At 32.9% G+C, this 26,039-nt stretch overlaps 1 protein-coding gene across 2 annotated transcripts; it reads left to right on the top strand.

The window, feature by feature from the left end:
• Positions 1 to 5,189: 5,189 nt before the first annotated feature.
• On the top strand, positions 5,190 to 25,509 carry LOC129258224 (uncharacterized). Of its 2 annotated transcripts, none has more exons than XM_054896534.2 (7): positions 5,190 to 5,608; positions 7,941 to 8,165; positions 8,748 to 8,807; positions 10,347 to 10,490; positions 19,616 to 19,723; positions 20,899 to 20,995; positions 23,861 to 25,509. In XM_054896534.2, the coding sequence occupies exons 2-7, from the start codon at positions 7,944 to 7,946 to the stop codon at positions 23,911 to 23,913; spliced, it is 684 nt and encodes a 227-aa protein (XP_054752509.2). In that variant the 5' UTR covers positions 5,190 to 5,608; positions 7,941 to 7,943; the 3' UTR covers positions 23,914 to 25,509. The 2 variants fall into 2 exon arrangements, with proteins under 2 accessions (XP_054752509.2, XP_063954864.1); XM_064098794.1 differs by having other exon boundaries at positions 5,378 to 5,608; positions 24,145 to 25,509.
• The last annotated feature ends 530 nt before the right edge of the window (positions 25,510 to 26,039 follow it).

Genomic DNA, 26,039 nt, shown 5'->3' with positions numbered 1-26,039 from the left:
GAATAAAGGTATTGTTTTAATTTTCTTTTAAAGAGGGAAAGAGACTTGCATGTGCGAACAAATTTCGGAATAGAATTCTAGATTGTTGGGAAGCTGAAACGTATAGCTTTTTGTACATAGGACTTTCCTACTTTCCATAAATGAAACAAATTACTTACACGTGTAGTGTGGCAATGTACAACATTATTGATACAAAACATTTTACTGATCTTATTTGGTAATAGTTTTTTAAAGTAGAAAAATCCTAATATTGCAACTTGATATTGATAAAGATGGAAAATATAGTATTAAGTTTACGGAATAAAGGAGTTGAGGGTGAAAGGTAATCACTGTCGGTGCATATACGAACTGCTCTCTTTTGTAATTTAAATAGTTTATCTAATTTGGATTTACTGCAATTGCCCCAAACAGCAATACAATAAAGAATGTGTGATAATATTAACGAATTGTAAATAGAGAGTAATGCAGGTTTAGGAAGAAAACTTCTTAATTTATACATAATTCCAGTACATTTCGATACTTTAGTAGTTAAATAGTTTATATGTGAATCCCAATTCAAATTTTCATCAACATGAACCCCTAAAAAACAAACAACTTTAGACTTAGATAATTGGATTGAATCAATACTTAGAGTAAGATCATTACATATATTGCTAGCATTAGATAATTTGTTATGAAAGTATATAAACGAGGATTTATCAATGTTTACCACCAGTTTGTTGGCTTTAAACCATCGGGATACAATTTGTAGTAATTCAGAATTAATGTTTTCATTTATATATTTAAAGTCTGGTTGAGTATAAAAAAGTGTAGTATCGTCTGCATACATTATGACATCAAATTTACTAGATGACATTACAATATCATTAGCGTAAATGAGAAAAAGCAAGGGACCTAATATCGAACCTTGGGGGACTCCATGTTTAACTAAGCTATAAGTAGATGATTTATTGTTAAAGTGTGTAAATTGATAACGATTATGTAAGTAATTCTTAAACCAGAAAAATGGAAGCCCACGTACACCATAACATTGTAATTTGGTTAACAAAATATTGTGATTTACTATATCAAATGCCTTGGAAAGGTCAATGAATATTCCTACCCCAAACTTATTAATGTTCAATGCCGATACCACTTTATCCTGAAGGTCTATTATAGCATGACATGTGGAATGATTCCTTCTAAATCCATATTGGTTATCAGTTAGTATATTATTAAGTATTAGGAATGAGTACAAACGATTATATATACATTTTTCTAATATTTTTTTAGAAGCATGGTAATATTGAAAATAGGTCTGTAGTTTTTGCAAATATGTGGATCTTCTTTTTTATATACTGGTACAATTTTAGCAATCTTTAATTTGTCGGGAACATTAGCTGATGATATAGACAGATTAAATATGTGATACAAAGGTTTTACAATGGAATATATGACTTTCCTTACAACATTAATATTAATGCCATCAAATCCACAAGAGTTGCCTTTTTTGAGTGATTTGGTGATTTCTATAATCTCTGATTCAGTAATGGGTTTTAAAAACAGTGAGTTATTGAATGAGTTACTTAGATATACTGTGTAGTCATCAGTTACAGCAGTATTCTCAGATGATCTTAAAATATTGGTACAGCAATTTACAAAGTAACAATTAAATTCATTTGCAATATACTGTGGGTCATCAATTTTTTTATCATTACATATAATATATTGTGGTAGACTATGTTTGCGCTTACAGAGAAGTTTATTTATGATAGACCAGGTACCCTAGAAATCATTTTTAGTTTTTGATAATTTTTCACAGAAATACTTCTTTTTAGCATGACGTAATAAATTATTAGTTATATTTCTATGCCTTTTATACTTTGTTTCACTAGAAGTTGATCGATTGTTAAGGATTTTTTTATATAATGTATTTTTCTTTCTGATGTGTCTTAATAATTCAGGAGTAATTCATGGCTTACGTATATAAGTTTTCTTCTTCTTTTGCAAAATCAAAGGCAAATTCCTATCATACAAATTGTTAAACTTATTCAAAAATATATCATATGCACTATTTACTTCATTGCAAGAATACAATGATGACCAATCAGTATTATAAAGTTCTTTTTGTAAATTTTTCACACCAGCATCAGTAATTTTACGTCTATATGTGTTATTAGTCCTTTGCTGATTCTTTGATAGCAAGTCAGTTTTATTAAGAAATACAGGTAAATGATCAGTTATATCAACAGAAAAAATACAACTTTTCACATTTATTGCAAAGGCATTTAAGAAAATATTATCAATAACAGATGCTGTATTTAAAGTGATACGGGTGGGTTGATTAATGACAGGATGTAGACCAAAAGAAGAATTTGTATTTAAAAATGAATTTGTGTTATCTTCTTTTTCTTTCATCATATCAATATTAAAATCCCCTGTCATAATAATCTCTCTCTTATCATTACCAAGTATGCTAAGAGTTTGAGAGTAAAAATCAATGAATGATGTGACATCAGTACTTGGCTTTCTATAAAAAACACATATTGTCAAATTATCCTTTTCATGTCTAAATAAATCAATGAACAAGTATTCACATGTTTCTGTATCTGCAGACAGAAAAATATCATTTCTTACAGAGAAATTTATATCAGTTTTAATGAAAAAACAAACGCCACCACCTCTGCCTGTTACTCTATCAAAGTTTACAAAATCATAACCATCTAAGTGAAATGGAATTAAAGGTGTGCCGGATATCCATGTTTCTGATATAGCTATTACCGAAAACCTATTTTCTAGAGAAGACAAGAAATCTGAAATGCTATCAAAGTTTTTATAAAGACTACGCGCATTGAAATGTATCAGACTGAAATCATTATTATTTTGAAAATGTACATTGAACTCTGACGGTGTATAATAACTAGAAGTATATGCATTTGATAAACAGTTTACATACGTTCTGGATCAAGATCAACAAGAGGATTACTCATATATATCAAAGTGTGTTTACTTTGATGTTATCATAGACTCTGAATACAATACTTAAGAAATATATAAAGAGGATTGCATAATGCAATATTGTAACAACTCATGTATATGTAATAAAAAAGAGATGATGAAAGTTGGTTCATAAGTTCATAAGAATAAAATGTTTGATCAATCAATTACAAATGATGAAAAGGTTACATACAAATAACAATAACGATAACAGTTTAAATCAATTAATTCCAAATGAGGAATATATATCACAAAATGTTATACAAAATGAAAATGGTAAAAGTTCACTTTGACTTTATAAATAAAGAGAAAGTTCCTTCCAGGAGATTTAGTTGATTGTTTTGCTTTTAGAAAGATTATATGTTTAAATTGATGTATATTTTCTATTATAATGAGATATGTTTAAGTGGACTTCAGGGAATGGTCGTAGGCGGCAAGGGGGGGGGGGGGCAAATTCCCGATCAGCTGTTGTGAAAACACTTTTTTTTTTCCTTAACATTTCATGAAAACTAAAAAAATGTGCAAATGTGAGATGTGCACCAAATACTTTAATACACTTGTAAAACAAAAATAATCGCTCCATATTTGAGCAGCTCGGTCCGTTTACTCTATCGTTTTTTTTTTTTTTTTAATAAGTTCGAGTCTTGCCCCCCCCCCCCGGAAATATTATCTGCGTGTGGTCATGCAAAATGGCATGACTGGAAATCCTACATTTTGAAAAGAGCATTTGACAGGGTCAGACTTTACCCCTTTTTCAACATTTTCTTTTATGGCGCCGGTGAAGTGCAAAAATATGTGCGCCGCTCGGCAGTGCGCCCCCCCCCCCTTTCGCCAAAAGCTGGATCCGCCTATGCTTCTATGACCAAAAGATGCAAGTGGCATATGTTCAATACTATAAAAGATCTCCAAATATCTCAAACCGCGGTGATTATCTCTGCAATGTCAAATTGAGGGGTGTAAATTTATCCGGTTAATTTGCGTATACAGGGGATGAGAAACGATAATTTGCATGAATAATTTATATGACGGGGATATACGTCACATCCATCGCATTCGTTCTAAAAAAAATGCAAAAGGTTGAAGCAAATACTGAAAAATATCTGCAGGAGAATTAACAAGAGGCCTTACGCATAAAGCTCCAAGCTTAAGATGGAGGTCTCCCACATTTCTATATATATATGTTCAGTAATTAAAGAAAATGTATATATAGATATAATTTTCACAGTACAGTTGATATTTTATAATGATTTATGTGCATTATTCATTATGTTTAAAAAAATATTTGCCTATTATGTAATATTGAAAAAAAATATCATACTTGTATATTCTTTGTTTTTGTTTTGAAATGTGGAAATGAAATAAATCAAATCAAATCAAATCAAATCAAATAATTGCCATGATCTAGTTAAGCAAATATTCTTGCTCGGTTGCCACCATCCCTTGTATATAAATGAAACTTCATTTTGAAGGTAATCTCACACTCCCATGTTTGTACTTCAGTCTTTAAAATTATATTTTAACGAATTAAAAACTCTCTCGCTTGTTTTTTTTTTTGGAGGGGGGGGGGTGCAGTCCCGCGGCCATGTCCATGAGAAAGGCTATCTAATCCCGCAACGCGATCAACCTTCGATACATTCTTTACCCAATATCAAATAGATCGGCGGGTAAGTCTATGCATCATTCATCATCTATATAATGTATTTTCATATTTTTTGAGGTTGCTAGTCGAATTTTCAATAATGGTTATTCTCGGAGGGGGAAGAAAGCCCACCATTTGCCCCTCCCCCACTCAATTAATGATTGTATTCTAAAATCATTCCAAAACTATACAGAAAGAAATATTGAATAGAGAGTGTGTATGTGAGTGAGCGAGTGAGAAAGAGAGAGAGCATACAGCAACTTATGCATAAAAAAATAATTTCAAATTTTAGATTTCGAATATCTTATTTTGACCAATTAACATGATGAAATCGCCAGAGAACAAAACAAATATTGATATTAAGCAATATCTCAATCGTATAAATCTTTAAACCGAACATTAAATCAAAGAATATAACAATATAGGCCTATTGCATGATTATTGAAATGAGGAACAGATTACATTTTAAATGTATTTAGTAACTGAATTTTGGTAGGTACGCCTAGATAATATGCGCAGATGATATGATAATCGAAACTTTATTTGTATGTTTGTTAACGATGCAAGCAAGGATATACTAGGGAAGACGGAAATCGCACAATAAGGGGGAAAACAGTATTCACGACACTTTATTTACCAAATTTTATGTCTGCAACCTCATCGATGACGCATTGTTCTAAAGTTTACTACATCCGCGACTCCATTGCATTGAGTTAGTTTATTCGGTTATTTTCAAGTTAATAATTACCCCCAAAAGGTTACGTCAATAACACATAGCAAGCAAATCGAGGAATCCTGTTATACATCACTGAGACCTACCCCAAATCTTAAGTATCCACTTAGGGCAAACATCTTAATTCTTAGCTCCGAGTCCAACTCTACACATCTAACTGTCTCCAATATTGGACTGATATTATAAGGAAAATTAGGATTTTCTATATTGGATGGTGAAGTTCACCCTTATTATCCATCCCGGTACTACACTTTAACAAGGTGAGTATAGTCGTGTATTAAATCAAAAGGTTTTCTTTACTTTACAGAGGGATGTTGTAAATTTTGTCTGCTGTAACTTTGATGCATTTATATTTCCTGCTTTAACATGCATGTCTATTAAAATGCTATCATAAAATTTCTCCTTTAAAACAAACCTTCCTGCAGCAGAGCCTCAGATAAACCTGTAATGTTACTGCACTGTGCATTGTGAAAAATTGAAGAAAATTGGTTTTTGGAGTATACAATCTTTTATCTCCTGTAACAAAAATCCCCCTATTAAAAAAAAATAAAACAAACCTGTTCTGATAAATTACAGAAATTCCATGTTAAAACAATATACAGAATGATTCGAATATTTTCTCTGAAGAATCTGGGTTTTTCTGACAGTGCATCCAGTAAAGTAAATTTGTGAATATAAGAACCGCCCAGTATGCCCCAGTCCATCTCTAGGACATGGGTTTAAAGTGGGATATATATGCGCCCATCTTCTTGCCTATCTTGTGTGTAATTTATATCACAGAAATACAACCAAAAGTGCCCAAAATGAATTTTTTTAAATGACATAAATCATCATGACGTACAAGATAATCGTTACATTTTTCTTGATTTACTCGAAAGGAACTACCATAGACTTGGATTGTTCTTATATTCATAAAATTCAAAATAACCAAATTGAATCCGAGACACATACGATTTTTCAACAATTCATTTCAATGAAAGGGCACTTTTTTAAGAGAAGCCTTGTCGCCGAGCAAGATCTTCTTATATTTTCATAAGTATAACTTGGTATTCTGAACGCATACGACATAGTCTGAAAATGTAATTGCTGTTGAGGGACAGCTGTATCTGATGGAGAGCAGCGAGCGAGCGAGAAACTTTTTTTTCATCGAATTCTTCCCCTGAGTTGGCTTGCCGATCTGGGCTTTTTGTGCCCCTATAATTACACCTGTTGTTACGAACAAAGATAATGCGATTTGTATTGAAATAAAAGGAGGAACTTTTGTTTTGCTATTAAGATAATTAAATGTTTGTCGTGACCGAAGTTCGGTGTAATACAGTACATCATCCTGGGATATAAGTCAATATTACGTAACACTTAACAAAGACGTTTGATATGCCGTACTTATTATACACTCTGAATTGAAGCTACATCATATCCATTTAATCGTGTGTGTGTATATAGATTCCCCTTTGAATTTTATACTTTATGCCTGTCATCGCGCTGGCGTATACAGATGCACGGGAAGGGCTTTCACGACCAAGAAAGAAAAGGAAGAAAAAAAAAAGAAAGAAAAGTAAAAGAAGAGGATGAAGTAATTATTATCATTATTAGCCTAGTACCAAAGTGGATTTTGTATTATATAAACATGTCATTTTTTGCTCGTTCGCCATGTTCGCACGCAGCGCTTTAGAAATTTTGCCCCATACGCAATGTCGGGCCCCTCATTTATTGCTCGTACGCCAGTGTCCTTGTATACGAAGGTGTTGTAGCAATTATTCATTTACCCCCCCCCCCCCCCCCACTTGCTTGGTTTATAGGCCTATGGCGTATGGTGTATCCAATATTTTATTCTAATTGTAATTTCGGTTGATACATTTCCCATTATTATACACATAACAAAAAAGTAAAATGTAAAACATCGGAGCAATTTGCAATTTCAAATGGTCAAAACAACACCCTAATCTTTAGGCTAATGGTTTTGTACGGAGTGGTACATTCCTGCACATGACTTTTTATTATTTTGAGAACAATAATATAATCTTATATTATTATTATCATTATTATATTTGTATTTTGTTAACTTTTGGACTCCTGCCATTTACAAGCTTTTTAAAAAAAAAGAAGCTTTCTACAGGTGTTTCATTTTCCATTTATTTCTACCACTTACAATAATAACTTACTATGCTTATGTATTTGATCTATTTCTTGTATATACATGTGTATTTCAACTGTTCATATTTTGTTGTTTTTTAATGGAAAAGAATAAATGAATTGAATTGAATTGAAAAACAAAATAAATATTGAATATTGTGAATTTCTACAGAGTCTACAGAGTCATCAAAGTATATTCCATTTTTTTTATTTTAAAAATATTGTTCTGATAGGGGGGTAAGACCTTTAATTATGGGGGAAGAGTTACCTGTCCTTTTTGTAATCTTTTATTTATCTCTTTACCTTCCTCTTTTGCTCTCCTTTTCAAACAGTAAAACCCACAGTAGATGACGTTATAAAAGGTCCAATTAATCTTACATAGGATGTTTATACAAAATGATATAATTTTGACCATCTGTCCGCCTAATTACCCACACCTCTCTTCTCTTGACTGTACAGACAATGTCGAACTCAACCTACCCGATAGATCCCGTCCTGAGTACCACGGTAGAACATGTCAACATTCAGGAGAACCGTTCCAGAAACAACAAGATCAAAATATTACAGAGTATGGCGGGAATTCAGATTGTAACGGGAATCATATGCAGTGCCATGGGCGGGACTGCTATGGTGTTGGAGTGTTATTTGTCCCGGATTGGCGATCCCATCTGGAGCGGTTTGCTGGTAAAGTCGAACCCCGAATTAAAATTAAATCAATTTCTATTGGATGTAGATAGGGGTACAATTCTGACGGAGAATGAGCGAAGTGAGCGAGCCGAAAGTAAGATTTTCATAAAGAATAGTTTTGTCAAAGTCACGTTTGATCTGTAGACACCGAGAGGCAAATGTGTTTTGTATATTAACTTTATGACTACTTCAAAGGTATGATAAAAGGAAATTCATTGAACTATGCTTAAAGTTGACAAATTAATAATTAATCTAGTTCCATCTAGTTTAGTTAGTTACAATAATGAATTTTGATTGGATTTATTGCTTTACATAGATTAATTAGTTGAGATATTGATTAGTAGGTTTAAGGGGGTGATAAGAGCCATTTCCCCCTAAATTCTAATTAATCTTTCAACACCTTGCAGCAATTATTGATATCCATGAGTGCCTTAATTTAGTGATAATAATATAGATTCCTCACTCTAGATGTTATAATCTAAATTTTAAGGTGATACAATTTATTGTTCATACACAATGCAATCATGATCATGCATGTTTAGATATCTTCAAAACGTTATTTCATTTCTTCTCTCCCAGTTTTTCCTAGTCGCAGGTATAGCTGGATCAGCAGGAACTGCTACTGGGAAACAATGTGGAGTAAGTTGTCACGTGGGGAATTCTTAAAGTGTATTATATTAACATCTTTTAAATGAATATTTTATGTTATTCAATCATTATCACAGTTATCATACTGTTATGTTTACTCTTAACTGCTTAATGCTTCATTTCCAAAGCAAGCTTTTCCTCATGCAAAGAAACACTCTAAAAACGAAGAGCTAATTTAGCTCTTAAAGAGCATGTATAGTGACTGCACTTCGGAGTGCTGATTTGTCTAGTTCAAATTTGAACGAGAAAAATGAGCAGTCACTATACCCGCTCTTTAAGAGCGAAATTAGCTCTTAGTTTTTTGGAGTGAACAATAACTACATGAGATATAAATTTCTTTCTCTTAGCACACCCTACATTCTAAAAAAAGTTTACCCAATATTGGGTTAAAAAGATACTCATTATTTTGTAAATTTTACGCAATGTCGGGTGCCGGCATTTTGCCAAACATGGGGGGCCCGGGGGGGGGGGATACCCAACCCCAAACAAGCTTGTTCCCTTCCAATATTGGGTAGATTTTTACTCAGTGTTTTTAGAGTTCAAAGAATATCACGACTATGGTTTACTGTACCATTATGGTAACTAATGGGGCTGAGCAGACAATAAACAATCAGGATTCCTGTGGCAATTAACGTTTCATTTATAATAGAAAGTTCTTGATGAAGACTAATTCCTGACTGATCCTTGACTGTTTTATCGTCTTGAATCCCATTTGTCTCATCACGTATATCCAGGATAATTAATTTTTCTTTTCAAATCATGGCAACAACTATTTTGTTGGCAATAGGGTGCAAGGGGAACCAGATTCTATACAAGCCCCTTTTCTTTTTCGGGCCCCTCATTTCCTAACATATTTTGAGTGAATCTCCCATTTTTTTCCACAGATACCCTTTTTTCTATTTAAATTACATATCATAATTTGTCTACAAATTGCACCATATTTTGTATATATCTTTATATGTTAATTATCATTGATGTTTTTTAATATAACTAGAATGACAATGATTTTGTATCGTAAATATTTGTTATAAATGTATGAAAATGATTTGTATCAATATTTATGTCATTTCTGTTGGAAATAAATCTGAATCTGAATCTGAATTCCTTACATATTGATAACTCGTTGCGATTTTATAAATGTTAGTGTGATATATTTTAACGTATTATGTTTTTATATTTCATGCATCATATATTTATTTGATTTTGATTTTTTGATTTGTTTATTTTATTGATTACATCATCAGTACCATTCATAGTTCACATGACATGAACCTTTATCAAACAATGTAAAAAGAAATAAATAAGAATTGGTATGAACATGCGTATAAATGGTAATTGATATGCAAAGTAAATTAAGAATTTTAGTACAAAAACGAAGGTAAAATTTAGGGAATGAAACAAGGGAAACTGGAAAGCTTTTGAGTCTGCAGGTTTCTGAAAATGAGAATTCTGATATGTGAATATAATAAATGTATTAAATATCGAATTTTGAATCTTAACCTACTTTTATGATTTTTTTCTATTATGTAGATAACATTCTATGCAGTATGGTCATCTCTGTCGGCGGCCTGTGCAGCTCAGCTATTTGGTTTCTCTGTCTACGCTGCTTCTCAAGAATTGGAATTTCTTTGTTATCCAGGCATTGATTACTATAAAGTGTGCACCTATGTAATTGTAAGTTATAATTTTTTTCTTCTTTATACAAAAAATATGATTCTTTAAAGGTATTGTTTAACTTTGTGAGCAGCCGATTAAAAAAATTATCAAACCAAGATGAAACATGTGTACAAGTGCATGTATTAGAACTAATAAACCCTGAAAACAACCATTATTGAGAATGAAAAGCTAAAACTACAAGGCAAACCCCGATTTTGTAAATAGGCGTCTTATAGACGCCTAAATAGTACACATAAGTGTATGGGATGAAATTAAGATGGTGTTTTCGGTCACTTTATATTTCAATTTTTGAAGCACTAAATAATTATTTTCGAACGCAATTTTTTCTGGGTTTCATTTTTGTAACATATCACAGACAATGGTGACAAGTGTGACCTTCTAGCTCAGATTTTTAAAAGTCAAACCAATGTTAACCAATCACTTTAAATGAAATATATGGTTAAGATTCCCTAAAAAAAAATTCGTTGTCTTTTTTAATTGCTTTGCACTGGTGACTACGAATACATAGCCTACATTGACAGATTCGTGTGATTCTCTCCGATCACCGTAGAAGGTCGATATAGCTATATATAGCTGGACACGCTTTCGAACTCAATAAACATAATGAAAAAATGAAAGGCCCCATAACACCCCCCCCCCTGCGCCAATAAAGGGCCATATAACCCACAATTCTGCCATTGACTGTAGTGCTAATTGATTATTGCTCGTTGCGTACGAACAACTTACACACAAGTGCGATCAATCCCTAAAATGTATTATACTAGTGTGTATTTGAGTTGTTTACAAACATTATGTTAGAAGGGACTTTTAGCGTCACCATAATTATGATACTGGTATATGTAACAAGAGCTCTATCCTCGAGCTACTGCATCAGGAGCGCGCCATAATGCTCAGTACAACGGTGTTCGAATGATTTGTTTTAGTTGTTGATTTTTCAACAACAATTAGCGCTTGGTTTCATATGTATCATGTGCTGCTAGGCCGGGGAAACATGCTTTCCCCCGTATAATACAAAACTGGAACAATATGTTACAGGCAACTCTCAATCTGACGGTTGATCTGGGACCCAATTCAGTAAGAGTTGAAATCAAACACAACTAAAAGAAATCAATCTTAAATCCATTGTTTACACAACTAATGCCACTGATTGTCATATGCGTTGGGATTGAAGCCAGCTCCGACGCCGGCTTTGAAGCCGCCTTCACGCTTGCAATTTGAGGCCCCTGTTACACCCACAAATGTAATAACGCCCACAAATGTAATAACACTTTACCCACAAATGTAATAACGCACACAAATGTAATAACACTTTACCCACAAATGTAATAATTTCACCCACAAATGTAATAATGCACTTTACCCACAAATGTAATAATTTTTGATCGCCCACAAATGTAATAATGACTTTACCCACAAATGTAATAAATTTAAAAGGATTTTTGGTGAATCCGTTCTAAACTAAAACCCTATTATAGTAATACGTTCATATAGCACATGAGTGCAAAGTCTTTTTTCCAAACCCGGTTAATTCAAAAATTATAATATAAGTCCAAAGTCTTTTTTCCAGACCCGGTTGTATCAAAAATTGTTGTTGTTGTTGTTGTTTTAGCTTATACGGCGCGTATCATTCATTAGTGAATATTTGCGCCAATTATAATATATAATTATAATATAAGTCCAAAGTCTTTTTTCCAGACCCGGTTATTTCAAAAATTATAATATAAGTCCAAACTTAGATATGATAATGATATTCCAGTGGAATAAAAACAAGAATCGAGCTTATATAGTCTTTTCTCCAGACCCAGTTAATTAAAACTGGTGGAATAAATGTCTTTGTTGTTGTTTTAACTTATAAAGCGTGTATTGTGAATATATGCGCTAAGAGTGAATTGAGAATGAAGCATAGTATTTTCTCCAGACCCAGTTACTTAAAACTACAAACTAAATCCCTTTACCCACAAATGTAATAATTTCACCCACAAATGTAATAATGCACTTTACCCACAAATGTTATAATTTTTGATCGCCCACAAATGTTTGATTGATTGATTGATTTTATTCGTCAAGAATATCACAGGAGATTACAATAAAATTGAAGAATACCTTGACAGGATAGCCCATGAAAGCCGAAAGGCTTATTTCCAATGGGGTCCTATAGTTAGTATAAAACATTAACATATTGTAACAAAAAGTATAAACTAATAATAATAAAATGCATACATACATATCCATCAGTCAAATAATATGCAAACATCTGAAGCAAACAACAATCCTCCTAATATATGAAACAAGATTATATTTCAACATACCCTACATTATCTACAATACTAGAAACCAACTGTACAAAATGTGTAATTTTTACTGATTATATTGCTCTCGGGTAGCTTCCAGTTTTAGGTGCTTCTTTAATGCACTCTTAAATTGAGAAAATATTTTAACTGCTTTTACTTGATTTGGAAGAGCATTCCAAGATTGGATGCCATTAAAATAAAAAGTGTTCCCTATATGTCCTTCACGTTTTGGTAATACAAAATTAAAATTACTATTTCGAGTACCGTACCTATGAATATTTGATACACGCGTGAAATTATTTGCTATATAATGATCTAATGTATCCGAATAGAATATTTTATGCACGTGGTGTAATACTAATTGTTGTGATCTGTGATCTACATGAAGTAATCCTGCATTTTCAAGTTCTTTACATCCGACATGTGCTCTTGTTCCTAAAACATTTATGTATCTCACAATTTTATTTTGAATTATTCTTAGCTTTTTCTTATCCGTAACACCCAGACTACCGTACCAAGCCGCATTAGCATAGTCGAATAGACATTGTATTAAAGCAAAGCATTAAAATACGTCTAGACTTCATATTCAAACAGGTTTGATATCTATACAAAAATTTCAAGCGTGACTTTGCTTTTTTGACGATTGAGTCTACCAAACCCGTCCATGATAGGTTACTTGTTAAATTAACTCCCAAATATTTCACTGAATCTTTTCTGTCAATTACCCGATTATTATATGAAACCTTGAAATCGTGTGTATATCTTAACTTTCTTTTCGAACAAAATAAAATGCTTTCTGTTTTCCCAACGTCTAAACTAAGCTTGTTGTCAGACATCCATTCAATGCAATTTGCCAGATCTGCACTACGTTTTTTATCAATTATATTGGGATTTGTATCTGAATATAGCAAGACACTATCATCAGCATATAAAATTAATTTAGATTCGTTTATACAAGTACACATATCATTGATGTAAGACATAACAAGAATGGGGCCTAAAATGCTTCCTTGAGGGACTCCGCATTTAATAGGCAGTGAATCAGAAAGAACCGTCTGCATGGTAACTACTTGATGACGGTTAGATAAATATGATCTAAAGCATGTCACACAAGCAGAAACTAAACCCATCACTTCTAATTTCTTTAAAAGTATGTTATGATTTTACAGTATCAAAGGCTTTTTGTAAGTCTAGGAGAACCATTCCAACCATGCGTCCATGTGAAATTTCGTTCCTGATAAAATCTGTTAAATGTATTAAACAAGTTTCAGTGGAATATTCGTTACGAAAGCCGGACTGAAATTTGTATATTAGCTTGGTTTCTTGAAAGTATTTCTCCACTTGAGCATGAACAGATTTTTCCAAGATTTTTGACACTACACTTAATACACTTATAGGCCTATAATTACTAACGTCAGTTTTATCTTTCTTTTTATGTAGCGGGGTAACTTTTGCAAATTTCATATCATCAGGAAAGGTAGAAGACATAAGAGATAAATTAATAACATAATTCAAAGGTTTGTACAAATTTCTTGCCCCATCTTTTAAAAATCTTGCAGGTATCATATCTAGACCAGTACTTTTTGATATTTTCAACTTATTTAGTTCACCAAAAACAAATTTTTCTGTAACAGGGGAAAAATGAAAACTACCTTTTGAAATACCCTTTTCTTCATAAAACTTTTTAAATTGGTCACTTTCTGCATGAAATTTGTTTGTATTTACTGGTAATTTACAAACTAGCTTGTCGGCCACAGTCGTAAAGTAACGATTAAACTCATTTGCAATTTTAGCCTTATCATGACTTAATTCACCTTGCACATTGATAACCGTTTTTTGATCAGATTTCCCTTTACTTTTTAGACCTAAACCTTTCAAATTCTTCCACAATTTTCTAGAGTCATGTTTGTTTTCTTCGATTTGTTCTTGAAAGTATTCGTTTTTGGCACTTCTTACCTTCCTTTGAACTAAATTCCTTAAAACTTTATATTTTCTTTCAAGGTCTAAATTGCCAATATTCCTTTTCATACTTTTATAAGCTACATTTCTCTCTTTAATTAAAACAATAATTTCATGGTTCATCCATTTTTCAGTTGATTGCCTAATTCTTACCTCTTTCAGAGGTGCGCTTATATCTATAATTGATAAGAATATAGATTTAAAATTTGCCCAAGCCATATTTACATCGTTACATTCAGTTACCTTGGACCAGTCTGATCGGGATAACTTTAAGTTGAAATCATCTACATTATAACCTTTTAATCTCCTGATGGATAAGGTTATGTGGTGCCCAAATACGGGCCTAACGATCTTTCTTGAACAGTAAATTAATAAATGATCACTTATACCTAGGTCAATAACACCACTTTGACTAATATGCTCTACTTTACTACATAATATGTGATCGATCAGGGAGGAAGATGTCTGAGTTGTACGTGTGGGAAGCTTTACAAGTTGGCTTAAACCACTTAGATTAAGTATATTCTCATATTTCTGGGATAAAGGAGACTTTTATAATGACTTTACCCACAAATGTTATAAATTTGAAGGGATTTTTGGCGAATATGTAAAACTAAAACCCTATAGTAATGCGTTCATTTAGCGCAAAGTCACAGTCTTTTTTTTCCAGACCCGGTTATATAAAACATTTAAACAATCTTCCAAATAAAGATCCCAAAATTAATTATTCTTAATGTTGAATAACATAGAAGTTTAGCTTAGTCTTTCCTCCAGACCCAAATATTTCAAATAGCAAATAAAAAATAATAATAAAAAAAACAAAGACCCCACGATCTTATTAATGTTGAACAAAATGTAAATATAGCATAGTCTTTCCTCCAGACCCAGTTATAAAAAAATCATTCAAAAACAAAACAACAACGACAACAACCAAAAACAGACCCCGCAATTTTTTTCAACATTGAATAGCGTGTGTGAGGGTGTGTGTGTGTGGGTGAGTGCGTGTGTGTGTGTGTGTGTGTGTGTGTGTGTGTATTTGAGTTTTGTCAGACGTGTATCAATCAGATATGATTATTTACGTCTGGGACCGACCTTTAACGTCACCATCCGAAAGACGTGACCAGGGCTCGAACCTCGAACCTCTGCATCAATTTGTAACTTCCCCACAGCTTGGATTACAGGCATCGAAATATGGTGTAGTCTTTGTCCCAGCCCCGGTTATTTCAAAATAGCAAATCATAAAGAACAATATTAACAAAGACCCCACAATCTCATTGATGTTGAATAACTTGAAAATATAGCGTAGTCTTTCTTCAAGACCCAGTTATTTTAAAGTAACAAATCATAAAAAAAATATATATAATAATCATTAAACAAAGGCCCCACAATCTTATTGATGTTGAATAACATGGAAATATAGCGTAGTCTTTCATCCAGACCCAAATCTTTCAAATAACAAATGATGAATAATAATAATAAATTAATAATAATTATAAAAAAAACAAATACCCACGATCCTATTTATGTTGAATAACGTGCGTGTGTGTGTGTGAGTTTTGTCAGACGTGTATCAATCAGATATGATTATTGACGTCTGGGACCGACCTTTAACGTCACCGTCCGAAAGACGTGACCAGGGCTCGAACCTCGAACCTCTGCATCAATTTGTAACTTCCCAAAAGCTTGGATTACAGGCGTACGCCACAATGCCCATGGAAATATAGCGTAGTCTTTCCTCCAGACCCAGTTATAAAAATCATTAAAAACACAACAGCAACAAAACAATGACCCTGCAATCTTATCAACATTGAATAGCATGGAAATATGGTTTAGTCTTTGATCCAGACCCAGTTATTTCAAAATAGGAAATTATAAGAAACAAAAGCAACAAACAAACAATATTAACAAAGACCCCACAATATCATTGATGTAGAATAACGTTGTTGTTATTGTTATATTGGGTTTTAAGGCGCGTATCATTCAGATATGAATATTTACGCCTATGATTAATTTGTCGTTTTTGCGGTATGCGTTATCTTAGGGTTTTTTTAGTTTGGAATATGCTGGGGTCTAAGTTTTAAGATTAATGTTTCGCTTAATTTGTATTTTAAGAGAACTGGCTGTGGGGTAAAGACAACACTCTAAACCCAAGCATTTTAACTGGGTTTAATTTTGAAGATTGGTCTTAGCTTTGATTTTTTCCCAATATTTGTTTATCTTTTAAATAACCGGGACTAGACGAAAGACTAAGCATAATACTCGTGTTATTCCACAGGAATAAGAATATGACAAAGTCTTATGTTCTTAAGATTGTTTAAATTATTTTTTAAATGACTGGGTCTGGAATAAAGACAACGCTCTAAACATGTGCTTTTCTACATGGTCTTAATTCGAAGGATTGTTGGTTCTTAGATTCGTTATTGGGGGATGGGTTTTATTGCTTTTTTATTCTTGAAACAATTGTGTTTATTCTTGAAACAACATGAAGTCTACACTCGATCTTCATGGTATTCCACAGTAATTAGATTATTGGGTATTCTTTTTAGAATATTTGTAAAAACTATTTTATTTTTTCAAATAATAACCAAGTCTGGAGAAAGGATGTTTGCTTTACCCATGCATTATTACAATGTTTTGTAGGGGTCTTAGTATTATTATAAAAAAAAAACTGGGTGTGGGGTAAAGACATTTTTTTTTACTGGGTGTACTTTTGAAGATTGGTCTTAGATTTGAAGTTTTTCAAATTCATTTTTTAAATAACCGGGTCTTGAGGAAAGAGTACGTTTTAAAACTTGTGTTATTCCACAAGAATAAGAAAATGATACGGTCTTACGTTAGAAGATTTTTTTTTTGTAATTTTTTTAATGATTAGGTCTGGAATAAAGACAACGCTTTAAACCTCTTTTTAAAACAGGTTCTTAGGTTGAAGGATTGTTTGGTCTTAGATTTGGAGTATTTTGAAAAAAAATAACTGGGTCTAGCTGAAAGACTACGCTATATGTCCATGTTATCCAGCGTTAATAAGATTATGGGGTCTTTATACTGTGTCTGTTGTTGTATTGTTATTTATAATTTTGGAATAACAGGGTTTGGAGAAAAGACTAAGCTCGATTTTCATTTTTATTCCACTGGAATATTATTATGGTATCTTGGTTTGGACTTATATTATAATTTTTGAAATAACCGGGTCTGGAAAAAAGACTTTGGACTTATATTATAATTTTTTTATTTACCGGGTCTGGAAAAAAGACTTTACACTTTTGTGCTATATGAACGCATTACTATATGGTTTTAGTTTTTAGTTTTAAGTAACCGGGTCTGGAGAAAAGACTAGGCTTGATTCTCAATTAACTCTTAGCGCATATATTCGCATATATTCACAATACGGGCCGTATAAGTTAAAACGGTTGCACTGATTCGTAATTCCGAAACACGTAAATTGCCTATACCTCTTTTTCGTTAATCCGAAAACTTAAAAGGGTTTGTTAATCCAAACATTTGTGGCGTTATTCCGAAGTTTCGATAATCCGATAAAAAAATAAGGTTCGTTGTTCCGAAGGTTCCTTAATCCGAAAACAAAATAAGGTTCGTTGTTCCGAAGGTTCATTAGTCCGAAAACGAAATAAGGTTCGTTAATCATTTCGTTTTCGGACTAACGAACCTTCGGAATTTCGAACCTCATTTCGTTTTCGGATTAACGAACCTTAGGAATTACGAACCTCACTTCGTTTTCGGACTAACGAACCTTCGGAATTACGAACCTTCGGAAATATAAACCTTCGGAATAACGAACCTTCGGAATATTCAAACCTTCGGAATAACGAAGCTTCGGAATTACGAATGTATGCGGTTAAAACAACAACAAAGACATTTATTCCACCAGTTTTAATTAACTGGGTCTCGAGAAAAGACTAAGCTCGATTCTCAATTTACCCTTAACGCATATATTCACAACATGCGCCATATAAATTAAAACAACAACAAAGACATTAATTCCATCAGTTTTAATTAACTGGGTCTGGAGAAAAGACTAAGCTCGATTCTCATTTTTATTCCACTGGAATATCATTATCGTATCTTAGTTTGGACTTGTATTATAATTTTTGAAATAACCGGGTCTGGAAAAAAGACTTTGGACTTATATTATAATTTTTTTAAACAACCGTGTCTAGAAAAAAGACTTTGGACTTATATTATAATTTTTGAATTAACCGGGTCTGGAAAAAAGACTTCACTTTTGTGCTATATGAACGCATTACTATAGGATTTTAGTTTAGAACGGATTCGCCAAAAATCCCTTCAAATTTATTACATTTGTGGGTAAAGTCATTATTACATTTGTGGGCGATCAAAAATTATTACATTTGTGGGTAAAGTGCATTATTACATTTGTTGGTGAAATTATTACATTTGTGGGTAAAGTGTTATTACATTTGTGTGCGTTATTACATTTGTGGGTAAAGTGTTATTACATTTGTGGGTGCAACAGCCCCCTCGAGCTCATTGTACACCCTGTTACACAATGGTCTGAGGCCTACAAACGTGTGTCGAGCCGGCTTCACGTTACCTATTCACGTGACACGCGTCACCTGACTTACATAAACGTTTTCTTCGTCGACTTTTCTAGCTCAGTGGTTAATCCGGCTTGCATGTGTCCACTTGGGGGTGCTACTAAATCTATAGAGGTGGACTCAGGCCGAGCCGGTTGTTACACAAAAGTCAATCCGCCTCCGACGCCGGCCTCTGTCTTTTAAATGAAGGGGGGTGGGGTTGTTACACATAAGTCAATCCGCCTCCGACGCCGACCCCTGTCGTGCTAAGAACCTCTCACTATTTTCTTTCTCTTTTCGAAACATGTAATACCCCACCCAGGAAGCACGTGTAGGAATCAATGTATGTATATCAATCATCAGTTTCATTGCTCTTATCGCCTGTCTTACTGCATCGTGTATGAGCTGTGCCCTGCCAGCACCTCAGACGGTAAGTTTATCTCCTTCATAGTCATTCTTAACAAAAACGATGTAATCAAATAACAAAATAGGTATTTTCAAAAATAAGTTTTAATCCTATTGCTGATAAAAAAGATGATGATGATGATGAGAATAATGATCATGATAATAATAATAATGATAATAACGATAACAATAATGATAATAACGATAACAATAATGATAATGATGATGATGATGATTATGATAATAACGATGGTAAAAAATAAATAGTGATTATGATAACAGTCATGAAAATTGTATCGAAATGATGTTCTTGAAATAAGCCATAAATTATATGTTAAACAAACATTATCAGTACTCTGTATATGGGGCTGCGGAACGGTTTTTAAGGGGGAGGGGGTCCCGCAAAGAATCTGCACACAATCAGATGATAATGTTTACGCTTTGACCATGTTTATTGAACATAAAGCGGTGAGGGGTGGCTAAATACCCCAACCATTCCCCTAGTTTCGGCACCATCGCCCATGCCACATTCTTTATATACATGAATCCTATTTTGTTATAATTTCCACAAGTTTGCTTGCGTAAAAAGCCAACTCATATATCATGCTCATTAATAACTTTAGCTCTTCATAGACAGCAAACCCCAACATAAAGTTGATTTGAATACAAAAGAAAAAATCCAACAAGCATAATACTGAAAATTTTCATCAAAATCGGATTTAAGTTTTTGAGAAAGTTATGACGTTCTTAATAAACGTTACATGCACATCCCGGTTAGTTACACGCACATCCCGGTCATATTGATAAAACAAAGTTTTATTCCTCCAAGAAGATGATTGTGGAATTACCTTTTAATATATTTAGGTTTAGTCAAGTTGGTCCCTGTTGTCGAATCCGCAGAAATCTAAACATTGCATAATTTAAACAATAAAAAATAAAAAAGGAATAGTGAGTGATGGACAATATCGAATATGTAATTGACAGGTCAATAATTTGTGCATATAACTGTTGTGTGGAAAAATAAGCAAAACTTTAAAATGTCATAACTTTCTTATTTTACATTTCGAGTTTGATAAAAATTATGTTCAGCGTTTTGCATATTTCATTTTTCTCTGATTCAAGTATTTTTCTGGGGTGGACTTGACCTTTACGTGAGTTTTGTTTAACAAAACTTTATTTTTTGTCATCCACTCGGTATAGACAAGAATCATCGTACAGGCGACTCCAGCCGCAGCAGCAACCATGGAGAGTGCACCTACTTCATACCCAAATCCTAATGCACAATATGTCCCAATGGGTCAGTATTCCATCTCTATTCTTTTTCTTTTACTCCCTCTTTCTCTCTCTTGCTATCTTTCTCTCGCTCTTTTTAAAAGTTCTCTCATTTATCTATACACAACAAAAAAAGTAAGTCCCCCTTGAACAAACATCAATAATTTCCGAACCAATACGAGTTTTTGATATATTTTTACATGAGCGTGTAGGTAATTTTATAAGCTACCCTCTGAGTAAATGTTATGGACGTATTTTACATCATGCTTTAGTGAGCACCGTCAGAAGGCAAAAATGTCACTTTTCAAAAGTCACAAGCCAAAAATCATGACTTTGATTCCATTTTATTGGAACTTATTCCACATTCTCATCATGAAAATTAGTCAGAGGGCTTGTAAAAGGTACTTTCTAAAAGCCGATACAATTTTTTGGCTAAATTTCACGGTTGAATAAACACGAGTCCAAATTTGCTATAATTGGATTTTTTACACATTTTCATCAATAAAAATGATAGAATATGATGACAGTTATTTCTGGGAAGAGTATCTTGAACAATATTCATCGTTTCACGGTTCAATGAACATTTATTGAAAACAGAAAATACGATTTTCAAATATCATAGGCAAGTATTGTTTCATTTTGGTAACTGAAACTGATCTTTTATCAACTTTTTCGTTATGTTCATGACCAATTAATATGCTTCAATGATTCAAAGGCGTTTAATTAAACATTCACGCTTGAATGAACATGTGGAATGTGTTTAGCTCTTTTTTACGTTATTGGAAAAAATGCAATTTGTAACTATGGATATCTGTCACAAACCTCCTTGCATGGTTGATTTGATTTGATTTTTAGGAAAATCCCAATTTTAAATGCATCAGTGAGCACACAATATTCGAAAATTATGCAAATGAGAAGAAAGTTCAAGGCCTTGGCCCCACTTTGTGCCGTATCGAATTGTTATTTTGGTGTGCGCGCCTTTTGGATAGTGTTACTTTTAAACCATGTGCGAAGTTTCATGAAATAACTGTTGGCAGATGTAACAAAAACCGTCCATGAAACAAACCCCTTATATCATCTTTGTTAAAATTTTGACTTCCTCTCTCATAGACTTGTGTACATTATGGGTGCATATGTTTAAGAATAAGTAACCCCTTATTCAATATGGTGGAACTTTTTTCACGGCTGTCTTTAGCAATGTCATTTGGCAGTAATGTTTATCAACCTATGGGAAGAATTCTGTGCAAAAATGAAATCGATTTGTTTATTTACGGATGAGTGAGCACGCATCAAAGTGGGAAAATTTGTATTTTCAATGTCACAGACTCATTTTAAAGGGTAATAAGGTGAATATTGGGGGCAAGTTCGGTTTCAAATGTCACTCTAATTGCTGTTGTTTTTATCATCCATCATTTCTATCACCACACACTTTCCGAACTTTAACATTTTCATGGTTGAGCGAGCACATTCGAAACTTAAGAATGAATACTCTTTATACTGCATAAATGTATTCTTTTCCTAACAATTTCTCATGATCAGTTTAATTTATGGACGAATCAGTGGTGGATCCAGAATTTAAAAATGGGGGAGGGGCCTATAATCGGGGGAGCCACCAACATTCTCAAATTTTAATATGACCTAACAAGTTATAGAGGATACTACCAAAAACCCCTATGATGGTACGTCACAATACAGGGGCCACGGTTTTCAAAGTCTGGGGGAGGGGCTGAGCCAAAAGTGGGGGGGGGGGCTGACCCATGCAAAAATCACAATCGTATGGTTATTTTTACATTTTTGTACATGCTTTTGGAAAAAAAAGTGGGCCCCCACCTCGCTTCCGCGGCCCCTGCGATATTGTGCTCACTCAACCATGAACATAGAATATCAAAATTGTGTGTGGAGTGGCTAAATGATGGATAGTAAATCAGCATAACACCATAAAATTCACATAAAAACAACTTTTGCCCAACTTTGTATTTGCACAATCTGAAAAACGACTCTTGTGACTTTCAAAAATGGTCATTTTTAATTCAATCTTTAATTACTCATGCATGACCCAGCCGATCAATCTTATTTTTTTCTAGGAGTTGCGTAATGAGTATAGAAAACCACCTACGAAATATCATATCTCAAATTAACTCCGTTCAAAAGTTACAGCAATTTGATTTAGGGGGGACTTACTTTTTTTGTTGTGTATATCTATCTATCTATCTATCTATCTATCTATCTATCTATCTATCTATCTATCTATCTATCTATCTATCTATCTGTCTATCTATCTATCTATCTATATATCTATCTATCTATATATCTATCTATCTATCTATCTATCTATCTATCTATCTATCTATCTATCTATCTATCTATCTTTCTATCTATCCATCTATATATATATATATATATATATATATATAAATGTGTAAAGTTCTACATGTACAAAGGGTAGATAGCTCTGGGGAACCTTGATTTAAGCTACGCCTACCATTGTTCTCTTCATCCATTTCTTTACAATATATATATATATATATATATATATATATATATATATATATCTATATTGGTTATGTATATAATCAACTAATTAATGTATCATACATTTTTATTGTGGTCCCAATTGAAACGTGACTGACTTGATCTCATTATTGTAATTCATCAAAACCCGTCTACAAGTAAAAAACAATAAACTATATTCAACCTTTTTTCAACAATTATTCGACTTTTTATACACAAATTACACCTGAAAATCAACAGAAAAAACATAGATTAAACAACGACAACAGACAGCATTATTTCCGTGATCTATTACGTGTGTTTCAAATTAGGCACTGACGATTTTGACGATTTTTTTTTGTCTCCTTCTGTCCCACCACTCGCCCCCTCAAATATCTAGATTCTTCAAAACCATACGGAACGGTGGAACCTCCTCCATACTCAGCAAATTAGGTTGAACCTAGTTTCCATGGTTACTGTTGCTGTAAAGAAGACTTTGAACGTCTGCATCCCTCAATTCAGTGATAATTAATAATAACCCTGTCCACTAACACAGATGGCGCTCGCTGGGTAACGTCCGAAAATAAGTAATCGTTAATAAAAGTAGGCCTACTTCCAAAATACTTTAAACAATTTCGAAACATTTGCCTGATTTATCATGTTTATATCTTCCAAAATTCGCAGGTCCACCCAGTGAGGCCTGGTGCCCCACCCCTCCTCCGGTCACTGATCATTTGAATATGACTACACAAGCCAGCAAGTGATCAGAAACCACCAGAGCAAATAATAAAGCAAATAATTTCTTTTAAAGGGCATACGAACCAGCAATATTAATGGCCCCACCCCAAGTACTCAACTATTCAAAGCTTAAAGTTCTTATTATAGAAGAGTTTTATTGGTGAGGAAATGGAATTCACTTTAACTGTGGATTCGTGGAAATTCCCTAAATGAGGGAATATTTAGGCGTATTGTAACAGAAGGTAATGTTTGATAACAATATCAAGGGCGTAGGCTGGCGTAGGCTATCCCCAATATGTGCACCCCCATACCAAATTAGTTCCACCTCCCCATGCTCAAACAAGCCTACGCCCTTGAATATACTTGAAAAAAACTTGACTCTAAAAGTAACTCTTAAAAAGGTTTGGCAAAAAGGCCAAATTTTTAACCATCACTGGGCATCATACTGTCCACACAACTTTTGGTTAAAATCTGTCCAAATTGGGTAATAAAGACTAATAATTCAGTAAAAAAAATTGCTCAATTGGATAATAATTGCCCAGAATATATATATTTTTACCGACATACATTACCCAAAACAGTATGTTGCCCAACATTTTAAGTGTGTATATAGCTTTAATTCGAATTTTAAAGCATGTTTGACAGTAACGCATTCCAATATAGACGTCTCAACAATGATTTTATTTTTAAAAAATGTAATTTTTGTCTTAAAAGTTGATTTAGGGCCTTCTAAATATTAAATCTTCAAGCAAAACATTTTTTTAGTTTACATTGTATTTAATGCTTGTTTCGGTAAGATTATTGTTTGGGAGATTAAATTTCACACTGGTCTGACTAATTTATTAAAACATAATCATCATTAAAAAAAATTTCAAAAGGGATTTCGACTATTAAAATATTTTTAACCCCTTCCACAACTTTTTTTAAAGAATTCTTCTTGAATTCGAATATTACCTTTGTCTTCGTCAACAATTATCAAAATTTTAATTGTAAATATATTACTATACTACTATTTTTACTGTGTTGTTTTGTTTATTTGATTAATGACTGAAAGTAGTTCTTGAAATAATAAATTCCTTTTATAGACAAATTATGTTTTCTTTCTAGCGCCATATTTGTAAAGCCATTAATATAGTCACATACGATGATGGAGAAAATGTCAACATTTATTCTCATTTTGTATGGTTCTTGACCGGAACTTAATTATGTAGCCGCTCATTTTTAATTGTAAATGTATATAATCGAGTAATCATTACTGTCATTTATATCTTTATTTTGTTCAATATATATAAGTAAATGAATGAACAATTAGTGATTGTCATGGATGTTGTTGTTGTTGTTGTTTATCCTGTATTCTTAAACATTTCAAATACCTGCAATTAACTTTTTAAATTATTCTCTTACTATTATGCACGAATCAATTGAGATGAATTAGGGTGTCCATGATTTTTTTTTATGAATCTTAATATGATTAAAGGAATCAAAAACTCAAAGAGAGAACCTATCTCATTATTATTGGAAAGAGTAAAATGAGAGGAGCAATTTAAAACAAGTTTCATCGAAATTCGTTATTAAAATACTAGAGCTATGAAATTTTGAAAATTCTTTCTACACAATATCATGGGATCTTCTATTTGGAAAATATGCTACAAAAGAGCTAATTTGGGTAATGGTATGCAGCGCTTAGAAATATTTGTATTAAGTGCTATATAAAAGTTGCATATTCTTCTTCTTATTATTATTGTTATTATTATTATTATGTGGACAAATCTCAATTTGTTTGTACAAGGATGTTCATATTTTCCCCTCCTCCTGACCTTAACATATGTGGTGCTAATCAC

This window comes from Lytechinus pictus, chromosome 4 (genome assembly GCF_037042905.1).
Source record: "Lytechinus pictus isolate F3 Inbred chromosome 4, Lp3.0, whole genome shotgun sequence".
NCBI classification, from domain to species: Eukaryota; Metazoa; Echinodermata; class Echinoidea; order Temnopleuroida; family Toxopneustidae; genus Lytechinus; species Lytechinus pictus.
This window is presented reverse-complemented; position numbering and strand designations above follow the sequence as displayed.

Bases quoted from the DNA above. Each gene is read 5' to 3' on its own strand.
- LOC129258224 (XM_064098794.1), top strand. From the start codon at position 7,944: ATGTCGAACTCAACCTACCCGATAGATCCCGTCCTGAGTACCACGGTA. The intron at 19,724-20,898 runs GTAAGTTTATCT...CACTCGGTATAG, and splicing joins CCCTGCCAGCACCTCAGACG to ACAAGAATCATCGTACAGGC. The intron at 20,996-24,144 runs GTCAGTATTCCA...CAAAATTCGCAG, and splicing joins TGCACAATATGTCCCAATGG to GTCCACCCAGTGAGGCCTGG.